Genomic DNA, 13,451 nt, shown 5'->3' on the forward strand with positions numbered 1-13,451 from the left:
TCACTCAAAAAAATTGATTAAAATTTGATCATTCTACCTTATTGAGGATGGATTAGTCGTTAGTTACTATTTTTTTTTTATTGATTTATACGTAAATAACCAAAATCATTATCAATTACTCTTAGGAGCAAGCACTGCTGCACTAACAAGCAAAAATGAAAGACACAGTCAGCACTCTTGCCTTGTTTATTTGCAGGATTGTTCGCACATGCATCGTCGATTTGTGCTATACTGGTGTATATTTTGGTAATAATTAATAAAGTTATTTTGTGTTAGGCGATATTAAGTATTTTTAATTGGCTTTTTTTAGTTAGAGTGAGATCTAAAAAAAGGTGGGTGGGTATACGAGTGTTACACACAAGTTTGTCAGCCAGTTCAGTCGGGATTTTATGTCTTAATATCAGCGCTCGCTAAACTATCGAAGAAGCAAAGTTCAAGGCATCGAATTTTAAAACAATTCATAAAAATCTGGGAATAAATGTAAAATATTTAACTTTCTGGGGGGCCAAAACATAAAATACTCAACATTTTTGGATTTGAATTATAAATGTGGCTTTTATGAATTTGAAAAAGAAGTTGTACAACCAGCACTAGGGGGAACAAAGGGTCCAGGCTATTGCAGATCTTGACGTGGATCCACAACTGGATGGAAACTTTGCAAGCAACTTCGTAAAAATCACATGATTGTATTTGATATCCTGTTTTTGTTTTATCTTCTTGTTAATTCCCTTTGAAACATAATAACAAAGTGGCCCATTAACTACTCTAATTCATTAGAAAACCGTGCTATATGTTCCGATAATCTTAAATAAATAAAATTATTATTGGAAATTAAATTGTGTGAAGATGTTTGCTGCTGTGTGTGAGTGTGAGGGCTGCTAGTTAGAGCCTTGAAGAAGCTTGATGCCTTGTAATTGACATCCTCTTTTGGGCCTTGTGTATATTGGGCCTGATGCATTCCGAATCTATTTTGGGCTGGTGGTGTAACTCATTTAAACCCAACAATTTTAGTAATGAATTGTATACAATCCACAAACTCAGACTCCTCTTATACTTCTCTAATTAACATTATTGTTCATTTATTTGGGTATATGCCAAATGTACCGTTAAACTCTTTCTTTCACACGCATGCTATTGACCCGAGAGCTGGCAAAACGGGTCATCGGGTCGTGTTCGTGTCATGTCAAATTTAAGTCGACTCATTTAATAATCGTGTCAAAATATTGAGACCCAAACTGGACACGAAAAAATAATCAGGTTACCCAATAACCCACTTAATATCTATATATTAAACAAAAGTTATATCAAATATTTACACACTATCATACATACGTATGTACATACATACATAATTTATCGATATTATAAAATATACATATCTACCAATATATTACACATTTACACTATTGAGGTTTTAATTTATATTTATATATATATATATATATATATATATATATAATATTATAAATCAATATTATAAAATATACATGTCTATCAATTTTTACACATTTACACTATTGAAGCTCTAAATGTATTTAAAATTTTATAAATAAAACACTGTGTTTATATTCACCATTTTAAAGAATTAAAAAAAAAAGAAAATCATCTATAATATTTGGATTTTAATGATAAGAATATGTAAATTATTTCAAAATAAAAAATATAATCGGGTCATTAATCGGGTAAATGGGTCCAGAATTTTAACCCTAACCCGACACGAAAAAAAATCGTGTTGACCTAGAACCAACGTATTTAATAATTGTGTTAAAATTGATGACCTATACCAATTTATTTATGTCGTGTTCGTGTCGAGTAATGGGTCGTGTCAAATTTTGCGAGCTCTAAATTTGACCCGAATTAAAAACGGTTTGTATATCAATTCTAGATACAATAGGGTCCATTTCTATTAAACATAAGGGAGCTTCGTTCTTTTTTTTGGTGTTTGACGGCAATGATATTTTAGTTGTTCGAATTTGTAAGTTAAAAAAATATATCATTGTCAAAGTAGAAATTTTTATTTAGTCCAAATTATTAAGAGTGTGTTTGATATTGAGGTGCTATAAAAAAAAACTGTAATTATGAAATAAAAGTTAGTAATATATAGTCAATGTAAATTTAAAATAATAATTTTGATAAAATTATTAAAGAATAATAAAATTTCTATTATATAAGTGAAACATCATATCAATATAACTTTTAAGATACAACAGTTAGTGTTTACCAAATATTTTAATGTCCCAAACACACCCTAAGATTGAAAAATTAAAGTCGATTAATACTTTTCTGCAAATCGACTTTCAAAAAAATAAAAATTGAAATTGATTCAATTGTTCGTTCGACCTTACATGTGTGGTGGCGTTAATGTTATCATATTTAGAAATAGATTTGAGTTATTTTAGGCTTAAATATAAATGGGGTCAAGTTTTTCCGTACGAACAAGGTTGATTTTCTAATATTTGAAAGTAATCTGGTTTTGACATCAAGCCAGCCTGTATATTCATCGCCTCATCGGGACTGCATCGTAGTGCCTAATAATAAATTTTCAATACTAGTAAATTTTGAAATAATGCCCCATATATATAAAACTTTCCAAATACGAAAAAAAACATAAATACGAACAACAAAATCCGCAAAGGTGACATCTGGCTTGACTCAAGAGCTTTTTAAGTAGGTGACCGGTGAAGCCGCGCCGCGCGTAACAGTTACTGAAATGAACTGAAAAACATTTGATCATATATACAATAGAGTATATCTCATGGGGAGCAGATCGCTAAAGAAAAAACCCAGCAAGCGTTCGATTTCTCAATCGGATCGGCCCGCACCGTCACCATCACCGTCACCATCGTCGTCGTCATCTTCTTCTTCTTCATGCATGGCTTCTAATCATTTCTCTCGATTCCGTCACTACAACAAAGGAATCCCGGCGGTCATGTTAATTTTTTTCTTTCTCTGTGGGTTTGTTCTCTTGTGCATTTCGTCGAACATGTGGATCAGGTTCCCCGGCGTTGACCAATCCCCCAGTATTTACACCATTCAAGTCGTGAACGAGTTTCCCCATGATCCCAGAGCATTCACTCAGGTAAATTGACTATGCGCCTTCCGAATAAAATTATAAACTATCTTGGTTAGGTTACTTATATATGATTATATTGTAAATTTGACGTGGGTAAAAGACAAATTTGTACGGAGAATTCGAGGTTGGGATTTTAACAAAAAATGCCGACCGCGTCTGAGTATTCTCTAACTGGACATTAGTTAACCGTAGCTGTGGGAATCTACATGTTAATGCATTAGCGGTAGATTTTGAACCACTCAAAATTGCTGATTCTTTTGTTTGTTCTCTTATTGTTTGATTGTTATTTGAGAATTATTGACAGTGCTTTTTTGATTGATTTCAGGGACTTCTTTATGCTGAAAATGATACTTTGTTTGAGTCTACTGGACTCTATGGGCGTGTAAGATCATCACTTTTTCTTAAATTGCTGATTCTTTTGTCTACATTTTCTTCATAATTCTTTGCTCGACCTTCTTTGTTTAATTCTTTTACTCTTATGATTACAGTCTTCAGTTCGGAGAGTAGCACTTGAGACTGGGAAGGTACAGATCCCAAATTTTCAAGTTCACATTTTTTTTCCCTGCGCCATGCTAATTGAATTCAGAAATCAGTTTTAATTGAGCTATTCTGTTTTCTGCATCACCGGATGGAGGAATTTTAGAATACATCAGTTACTATTTAATAACTCGAAATCATATCTCAGTAACTAAACATTTGCTTGTTGTATAACATCATTTGCTTGTTGACATGATACCTTTGATGTATTCTAGAATTTCTCTATTGGATGAACCACTTTACTATTTTTTCATCCTGAAGAGTTGTAATATTGCAACTGGGTAGACTTTAATGAAAGTTCGTTGCCTTTGCTATGTGCAGGTTGAAGCTATTAACCAAATGGAGGGTTCATATTTTGGGGAGGGTTTAACTCTTCTTGGAGAAAAGTGAGTAAGGAAGAATGTTGGTTGCAATTTGTTTGTCTTGTTGATTCTACAAATCGGTGATTTATCCTTTCTCATGACTGTTATTCAAACAAGTTTCTTCAGTTAGTAACATTATGGTATCATCTAAAGAGTGATGAAGCTAATCTAGTAATTTCTTATTTTCTTTTGTAGGCTGTTCCAAGTGACTTGGTTGCAGAAAACTGGATTCATATATGACCAAAATAATTTAAACAAAGTTTGTGCTTCACCTTTTTTTATTCTCTAATCTGTTCTTTCTTATGATTGGTTGGTTGTTACTTTCTTGGGTTAATGAGTAGAAAGCATTTGCTGAATAAAAGCGAGGTCAACTTTTATATAACCTTGTAACTTCCATAAATTATATATTTGTTCCTCTGTTGGGTTTGGTGAAATTTTGGGACTATGCATGTCTTTTATTTTAAGATTCTCATTTTGCTTCATCTCATTTGATTAATTGAACTTCTGTATTCGCTGACTTCTTTGTTTGGACCTAAATCAACCTAAAATTTGGAGATTGGTAGAAGCAATGATAACCCACAAATATGGCTCAATATCATGTTATGATAGAACACTGGAGATGGAGTGCCGTCCTAACATTAATAACAATAAAAATAATCTGTTTGTTTGTCTTGAGGGAGAGGAGGTAAGCTTTAAATTTCTTGGAGGGGTGGGGGGTGTTTCAATCCAATTGAGCCTACATGGATTGAGGAAACAAATTAGATGCCAAATTCTGGTAATGCCGATGAGAAAACCTGTAAATTATGAAAATATATCTAATGTGTTTGAAAAATTCTTCTTCTCTGTTAATGCAACTCTGAGATGTTTTGCTGTTGTTTCTTTAATGTTTCTCCATCGTAATGTCTGAATTAATTTCTGCTTTCTTCTTCATGATTCAATTGCAATTTTAAACTTAATAACATTCTACTATTTCTATTTGTATTCTTCTTTAGTGGATTTTTTTAAGTGTGACGTCTAGCTTCTGGCCGGTAGTGAAATTGTTCTTTCAATCTGTTGCTGTCGTTGATGGTCTCTTTTTGCTTCTCCTTGAAATGCTTTTTGCAATGAGGTGTACTTTTCTTGGAGTGCCAGACCTGTAATAATTTTATTTTGTTGAAAAACAATGCAGTTGGAGGAATTTACACATCAGATGAAAGATGGTTGGGGCCTGGCTACTGATGGAAAAGTTTTGTTTGGAAGCGATGGAAGTTCCATGTTGTATCAGATTGACCCCCAAACATTGAAAGGTTTCTCTCATGTACTACAGTTAGTGCCAATTCCATTTCTGTTTCTTATACTTTTTTGGCTCTTTGGCATGAATAATGCTGCTTAAAATAATAGATTTTTAAGCTTCAACTTCTAGCATACTAGTAGGCTTCACCATTTTACCACTCTCTATTTAGTTCCACAATAGGATGATGGTTTGTAAATTGACCTTTGTTTTCTGATGATATTTTTGCTTATTTATTTGTCTTATTGTTGAATTTGAGTTGCCTTAATTGCAGTCATCAGAAAAGATATTGTCAGATATAAAGGTCGTGAAGTACGGAATCTCAATGAATTAGAATTTATAAAAGGTGAAGTTTGGGCAAATGTTTGGCAGGTATGGCCTTGCATACCATATGCATATTTACAAGCTTTTGGTAGTTCACTCGTATATGTAACAGCATGATAAGTTGGATTTTGACAATTGCTAAGTTACATTAGTCAGAGATAGGGTTGGCAATAGGACGGGATTTGCCAATCCTAGTGCTGTCCTGTTTATGCAGATGTGATAAAAAAATGTCTCAACCCTGTTCCTTTATTTTTTTTTTTTTTTGGGAAAAAAATTTGTCTTAGTTTCGTCTCGTTAAATATTGTCCATCGCATTATCCTGAATAATTTTAAATGTAAATAGATAAAATTTGACATTGTTTTCTTTTAAGAATCATTATAATTCAATCTAGCAAAAATCGTGAATAAATATTATTGACGCTTGATTTCGGTTAACTAAAAAAATTGAGTAACTGGGACGATATAAAGAGCAAAATACAAGGAATTTACGTGGTTCGGCACTTGGCCTACGTCCACGGAAATCAAAAGAGCCAACTTTCTTATTCAATAATGAATACAAGGAAATTTTTCTTTTACTATTTGCCTCTAAATTTTTTTTTCTTGTCCCCCCATACCTCTATTGCTTTCTAATTATAATACAATTTTTCTTAGTACCTAAGTCGTCATTAATTCCTTATTTTGGTCGACTTTTTCTACTTAATTAGAATTTTATTCAGAGTGTATATTTGTTTCCTTGTCAAAGTAGACTTTCGAAGTTTTTAGATTTTTCTTCTAAGATTTCTGGTTGCGTTTTGCTTCCTCCATGCTCTATTGTTTCCTGCAAGGCCATGTTTCATTTTACTTTGTATGTTTCTTGAGCCATACTTTCTAGTTCCTGCTTCTTGGATCCTGCTTCCTGGTTCTTGGTTCCCGCTTCCCGTGACTTTACGTTTCATGTTTTTTACCCATACTTTACGTGAACATGCATGTTTTTTATTCTTCACGTGAACTTGCATGCTTTTTATTCTTCACGTGAACTTGCACGCTTTTTATTCTTCACGTGAACAGGCATGTCTTTTATTTATGCTTCACGTGCGCTTACTTTGTATGCTCCTTAGTCCAGCTCCACTTGACTTTATTGCATATTTCCTGGTTAAGTTCCTTGCACTCCTCTTTAATTAATTATTTTACTTTGCACCCTTCTTGCTTCATGCTCCGACTTTAATTGATTATTTTACTTTTCATGCTAGCTCCATGCTCCATGCTCCAACTTTAATTAATTATTTTACTTTTCATGCTTCCTGCTCAATGCTCAATGCTCCATGCTTTCACTTTAATTAATTATTTTACTTTTCATGCTTCTTGCTTCATTTTTGTGCATGGATTTGCATGCTTCACTTTTTCTGATATCAGTTGCCTCCTAACTCTTTGGAGCTTGATTTTCAAGGCTTAAAAAAGTTATTTTATCACTTATTTATATATATATATCCTCTAGAGGATATTAAAATCTTGAGAATCTGAAGACATTATTGACAAAGTATAAAAAAAGAGAGAGAGAAACAATAGTAAATACTCACCAGAAAATTTGGATAAGCAAAACTTGAAAAGAGATGGAAAGTAAAATTTATTGTTGAACGAGAGAGAAGACCAATTTTTATAAGTGAGAATTGGTTTAGTTAATGTTGGTGGGTAGAAGAGGCAACAACCAATGTATAAATAGGTGATGAAATAACTCTTTTAAACTTTGAAAATTAAGTTCCAAAGAGCTGGGGCCAACTAATAACGGGAAAAGTGAAGCATGCAAATCCATGCACAAAAATGGAGCAGGAAGCATGAAAAGAAAAATAATTAATTAAGTGCAAGCATAGAGCATTGAGCAAGAAGCATGAAAAATAAAATAATTAATTAAAGTGAAAGCATGGAGCATGAAGCAAGCATAAAAAATAAAATAATTAATTAAAGTGGGAGCATGGAGTAAGCATGAAAAGGAAAATAAGTAATTAAAGTGGAAGCATGGAGCATTGAGCAAGAAGCATGAAAAGTAAAATAATTAATTAAAGTGGAAACATGGAGTAAGCATGAAAAGTATAATAATTAATTACGGTAGAAGCATGGAGCAGGAAGCATGAAAAGTAAAATAATTAATTAAAGAGTTTATAGAACTAAACCAGGAAACATGCATTCCACTTGACTAGGGAGCATATAAAGTAAGCGCACGTAAAATATAAATAAAAGGCATGTATGTTCACGTGAACAATAAAAGACATGCAAGTTCACGTGAAGAATACAAAGCATTCATGTTCACGTGGAGCATATGTAAAAAGTCTGAAAAGAAAAGTCACAGGAAGCGGGAATTAGGATCCAAGAAGTAAGAAGCATGACCCAAGAAAAACTTACAAAATAAAAAGAAGCATGGCCCTGCAGGAAACAATAGAGCGTGGAGGAAGCAAAACGCAATTAAGAATCTAAGAAGAAAAATCTAAAAGCTTCCAAAACCTACTTTGAGAAGGAGACAAATATAGACTCCGAATAAAATTCTAATTAAGTAGAAAAAGTCGATCAAAATAAGGAATTAGTAACGACTTAGGTGCTCAAAAAAATTGTATTATAAATAGAAAGTACTAGAGGTATGGGGGGAGACGAGAAAAAAAAAATCAGAGGCAAATAGCAAAAGAAAAACTTCCTTGTAATCATTATTGAAAGTTGGCTCTTTTGATTCCCGTAAACGTAGGCCAACTGCTGAACCATGTAAATTATCTGTGTTTTGCTCTTCATATCATCTCGTTTACTCAATTTTCTAGTTGATGGAAACGAAGCGTCAACAAATACAAAGTAGAATAATCTAATAATAGTTTTATTTTGACTATATGCATGTTCGAATACAATTTTATATTAACATTTTTAATTGCATGTTTGCTTTCATTGCACATTAATATTAAGATTTACGCTTCAAAAGCTATAGATTTGGACAGTAATAATAATATGGGACGACAAGAACCTTTATAAATTTGTCTCATTGACTAATATATCACAGGTTACAACTTTTAAAAGCAAATATTACTAAAACAAATATAATAATCATTACAATACAATAACTTTAACTAGATCATCATATATAATATAATAATATTTAACAAATATCAATTATATGGAAAGAGTGCAAAACTGTGAACATTAAAAAGAAAAAAAGCCAAATAATGAATGTTAACTAATGGTGTGGAGGGTGAAAAGTGAGAATCTTGTGGGTGAACGACTGGTAGAGGCGTAGTGGAGAGGTCATAGGTGGCTGCTTGGCAACTTTTGTGGCAACGTGAATTTTTTTTTTATGGCGAGGGCGAGGGGCGTCGACAATAATGGTGCACCATTAATTTGAGAAAGTGGCTGAGTTTTGAAGGGTTACTACTGCTATAAATTATTAATTTTAATTGTGCCTTTTGCTTGACACTTCACTTTCTAATTATATTATTTTTATTATTTAATTTTAGCCTTTAGGTTTCAACTTTGAACGTTACTTAAGTTAAAATTATAAAATATTTAAAAATTTATAATAGTTTTAAAATTATATTATTAATGGGATATACATGACGAGACGGGATTTTACGGCTGGTCCTCCTTTCGTCTCATAAATAAAGGCAGAACTCATTTTTTTGTCCTTGTTTTTTTGTCCTTGTTCCATCCCACTTTAATTTGAGATATAAAAATGTCTCAATCCTATCCCAAATGGGATGGGATCTTGGGGGATTCCATCCCAACAGGAAAAATTGCCATCCCTAGTTAGAAACGAAATTCTAAACATCTAAACATTGGACATATGAGCTAATTTGGGTATTATTTGCTAGCAATTATCTAACATTTTCTATTCTCACTGTATAGACTGATTGCATTGCTAGAATCTCACATGAAGATGGTGTGGTGCTTGGATGGGTTCTACTTCCAAATTTAAGGTTTTGCCTTGAATTTCCTTTCGCTTTGTATTAGATTATCTGATAGTTATCCTGGATTTAATAACTTATTTTTATCATTTTGCTTGTTAATTGCTTTTAACTTTTCCATTTCTTTCTTTCTTTCTTGTAGGGAGCGGCTGGTGGCAGCTGGGTATAATGTAAGCATTTTAATCAAACGGGATGTGCACAATTTATTTTTATTTATTTTTTTCGGTAAAAGATTAACTTGAGATTGCATCACCTTGTAGGGTATTGATGTTTTAAATGGCATAGCATGGGATAGCAACAGAAACCGCATTTTTGGTAAGCTCCAAGCTTTGGCACTCCTCACCCCAGTTAATATTATCACCATTTATCATGTGATTTATCTTAGGTTTTTAGGGTGAATTCTTTTAAGTGAATTAGTTTCAAGGGAAGCTTAATGAATCCTCGGTTAATATTGTCTTGCTGTAATCTAGTAAAGAGCTTTAATTTAATTTCTCTTTGTTCAAGCCTAGCAAGATTTTGCAGTCGATATAATCTCATAGTATTTTATTTCAACCACCCTTTAAACAGACGTAGTGATGGCAAGTATTTTTTTTTTTTTAACTTAAGAGGCAAAAATGATTCCATAATCAGATTTTGCATTAAATTTGTTCCCTGAATTGATGTTTTTGCATGGTGAATTGCACCTGTTAACTCAAAACTTCTCTGGCAGTGACTGGTAAATTATGGCCAAAGCTTTATGAAATCAACCTGCGTGAAATGAAGAGAGAACGTAAAGATGGTTTCAATGTCGACACCATTATTGAGCAGCTTTGTCTGTTGGATGGGAGATTATAGAGATTTTAGCTTTTATTGATAGATTCCTCCTGTACATCCAATTTATTACGGTAAGACACAAAGTTGTGAGCCTCAGCTGGAGAAATGCCTTTGTGATCATTGGAGTCAATTGTATACTTTTTGTTGTGTAAAGCTTGAATTGTACAGCTGCGGTGATGTACAGAACCATGCAAGAGCAGCCACCTGCCGGAGGAGTAAAAATGAGTTGAAGAGGAAGTTATTATAGACCTAGTGGCCGTATTTTGTCGAAATTGAGCTCTATTTCTCTCATATAAAATCGGTGACACTCTCTCGTGCCCTTATATTTCTGGTTCTGATAGCGAAACTCCGATGGCTACAATGCTTCTGATCTGGAAAAGCATTGTTGGTCTTTACAATTGCAATGGGAAACCTTCAACATTATTAATGTGAGGTGTGTGTATATATATAAAATAGTAGCGATTTCCTAAATTTTGAATGGTGTAGAATCCCCTTTTAAGACCGGTTTACAAACTCAAACCATTAAAAGAGGGCTCTACGCACCATTTTTTTTTTTCTAAAATTATACTATGTAGTCTGCGGACATTATAATTAAGGGACTAAAGGAGTCTAAATTTATTCGATTACTGTATTCGTACATTAATAGCATAACGGGGGGGAATCCGTACAATTATAATATATTGCAGGAATTAGTCGAGTGGCATTTTCCTCCACCACAATAAAGTACTCGATGAACAGGTGACTAGTCACATAAATTGTGTATACTTGTAAGAGACTCGAATCGGTGCCCTCAGTTATACGCGGCCACACATTACAGCTGCCATCAATCTAATTAATTTCTGTCAGACACAAATAGTTTAACATGGGGGGATTTCGGATGGTACGACGCATTATTGTCTTTCTAGAAGTGCTGCGTCGCCCTCCTTGATTTACTATTATTAGTTGAGGATCATTTTGGTCGCCCCCACCAAATCCACAGCCAGATTTCCCGCTTACTCTAGCAGTTAGTTGTTATTACTTCAAGAGTTTGAACTATTCCAAAGAATTTTAGCTAATCGCTTATTCCTCCTGCTAAAAACACAAATCAAAACCATGTCACTTGATCACTCAAAACAAGCCTTAATCTCACCTCTCTCTCACAAACATGTCATCATCTCTCAAGCACAAGCTCTCGAAACACACCTCCTTCTTTGGCATCCCATTATGGATATTAATTGTCACTCTGACTCTACTCTTTTTACTCATATTCATAGCCATCCTTTTCCTCTACATCTTCATCTTTCACCGTCGCAAAAAGTCCTACATCAATGCTCATTTTCGCCTCCCGAAAAATCCCATTTCTCCGAAGAATCATGTTCATCCTCACAATACTTTTAGCACTTCATCTTTGGACAGGAGGCTCTTGTCTTGCAATACAATGTCGGAGATTGAGATGAATCTTTCCAAGCCAGACCTTCAGTTTATGTTCTCTGATCGATGGTCTAGTGGTACTAGCACGAATCGTTGTACAAGGGCACAAGCAAATGGTAATATTAGACGTAGTGTGTCGGGGATGCGGCTGGGTATCAGGATTAGTCTCAAGGAGATAGATATCGTTACAGATGGCTTTGCTGAACAGAATGTGATTGCAAGCGGCGATAATGGCGTCGTTTATCGTGCCGTGTTGTTGGACAATATGCGAGCTGCTGTCAAGCTGCTAATGAGTAACAGGTAAATATTAGCTTTATGTAGGTTCATTTGAATTAATCACGTATGGTTGATTTATTAATGATTTGTGATTGATTAGTGTTAGCGAAGAAGAGGACTTCATCGAAAAAGTGGAGGCGATTGGTCAAGTTAAACACAAGAATCTAGTGAAGCTATTTGGATACTGTGTTGAAGGACAAAACAGGTATCGATTTTAATTTTTACGCATATCAATTAGACAATGTCAAACTATATGACTCAAAACTCTTGATGGATATTCGCTTTTGATTAGGATACTTGTGTATGAATACATAGATAATGGTAATTTGCAACAATGGCTTCATGGATCTCTAGGAGAAGCCAAACCTTTAACTTGGGATACAAGGATGAAGATCATTCAAGGAACAGCAAAAGGGTGATTTTTATTTTTCATTTGTTGGATTGCCAATCAGTTCATATAATTAAATCAAACTTAAACAGAGTTCAGATCAGGGGAGAATCGAGTCTGATTGTGGGGAAAATTTGTTTATGCAGATTGGCCTACCTTCACGAGGACATTGAACCGAAGATAGTCCATCATAATATGAAATCTAGTAACATACTACTTGATCACCATTGGAATCCTAAGATCTCGGATGTTGGTCTTGCCAAGCTTCATGGTCCCGAATGGAGTATCTCTACGTCATGTGAATTGAGAAATTCCGGGTTAGTACAGATGCACAATCAGTTAGCTTATGAGCACTGTTTATGTTTTCATTGACCATAGTTAGTTTTTGAATGCTTTTGTAGCTATTTAGCTGAAGAATTATCTGGTCGTACCAGTATCTTCAATGAGAAGAGTGATGTTTATAGCTTCGGAATACTTATCATGGAGATTGTATCCGGGAGATTACCTGTAGATTACAGCCAGCCCCAAGTACAGATTTCTTTGTTTTAACCCTTTTATTATTCAACTTGATTCTTGGTTATTTATGTACAGAAAATGAACTGTAATTGCAGGTGTTTTTGATTGACTGGTTAAAATCCATGGTTGCACAGCAGAAGATTGCCTATGTGTTGGATCCTAAATTGCCAGAAATGCCTTCTCGAAAAGAACTCAAACGGATCATTTTAATTGCTCTGAGATGTGTTGATCCTGATATAAAACATAGGCCTAAAATGGGAGATGTTCTTCGTATGCTTGAGCCTAGGGACTTGCTTCTTAGAGAGGTAAGAACAATGATTTCTCATTCTCCCTGAAGCTGATCATGTAGCTTTATCTGATACATTGTTCTACATATTCGAGTTCTGTTTGTTTCAATAATGCAGGAATACAGGATTAAAAGGGCAGCTTCTTATCACAATTATCCGCAAAAGAATAAGACCGCTGTTTTATGCGATGCTGATATTAGTACACATGATGAAGAAAATAGAGCTCATGAGCCGGATCATGAAAATCCACCTTGGAAGAAGTTTTAAAGCCTATTAAATGTCATT

General features: G+C 34.0%; 2 protein-coding genes across 4 annotated transcripts; both read left to right on the forward strand.

Moving 5' to 3' along the window:
• The first annotated feature begins 2,535 nt into the window (after nt 1-2,535).
• On the forward strand, nt 2,536-10,612 carry LOC102628597 (glutaminyl-peptide cyclotransferase). 3 transcript variants are annotated; one of them, XR_003067141.2, is made up of 12 exons: nt 2,536-3,079; nt 3,399-3,455; nt 3,562-3,597; nt 3,932-3,996; nt 4,168-4,231; nt 5,141-5,258; nt 5,517-5,614; nt 9,418-9,488; nt 9,619-9,646; nt 9,737-9,791; nt 10,186-10,360; nt 10,458-10,612. XR_003067141.2 is itself a non-coding variant. In XM_006490569.4 (11 exons), the coding sequence occupies exons 1-11, from the start codon at nt 2,756-2,758 to the stop codon at nt 10,308-10,310; spliced, it is 1,041 nt and encodes a 346-aa protein (XP_006490632.2). In that variant the 5' UTR covers nt 2,538-2,755; the 3' UTR covers nt 10,311-10,612. The 3 variants fall into 3 exon arrangements, 1 of the variants encoding a protein (XP_006490632.2); XR_003067142.2 differs by having other exon boundaries at nt 10,474-10,612; XM_006490569.4 differs by having other exon boundaries at nt 2,538-3,079; nt 10,186-10,612.
• A 292-nt stretch (nt 10,613-10,904) lies between these two features.
• On the forward strand, nt 10,905-13,439 carry LOC102628961 (probable serine/threonine-protein kinase At1g01540). The gene is made up of 7 exons (XM_025102670.2): nt 10,905-11,999; nt 12,076-12,180; nt 12,268-12,390; nt 12,510-12,680; nt 12,765-12,891; nt 12,975-13,184; nt 13,284-13,439. Exons 1-7 carry the CDS (start codon nt 11,434-11,436, stop codon nt 13,431-13,433), a joined length of 1,452 nt encoding a protein of 483 aa, XP_024958438.1. The 5' UTR covers nt 10,905-11,433; the 3' UTR covers nt 13,434-13,439.
• The last annotated feature ends 12 nt before the right edge of the window (nt 13,440-13,451 follow it).

The sequence above is a fragment of the Citrus sinensis genome, chromosome 9 (assembly GCF_022201045.2).
Source record: "Citrus sinensis cultivar Valencia sweet orange chromosome 9, DVS_A1.0, whole genome shotgun sequence".
Lineage (NCBI taxonomy): Eukaryota > Viridiplantae > Streptophyta > Magnoliopsida > Sapindales > Rutaceae > Citrus > Citrus sinensis.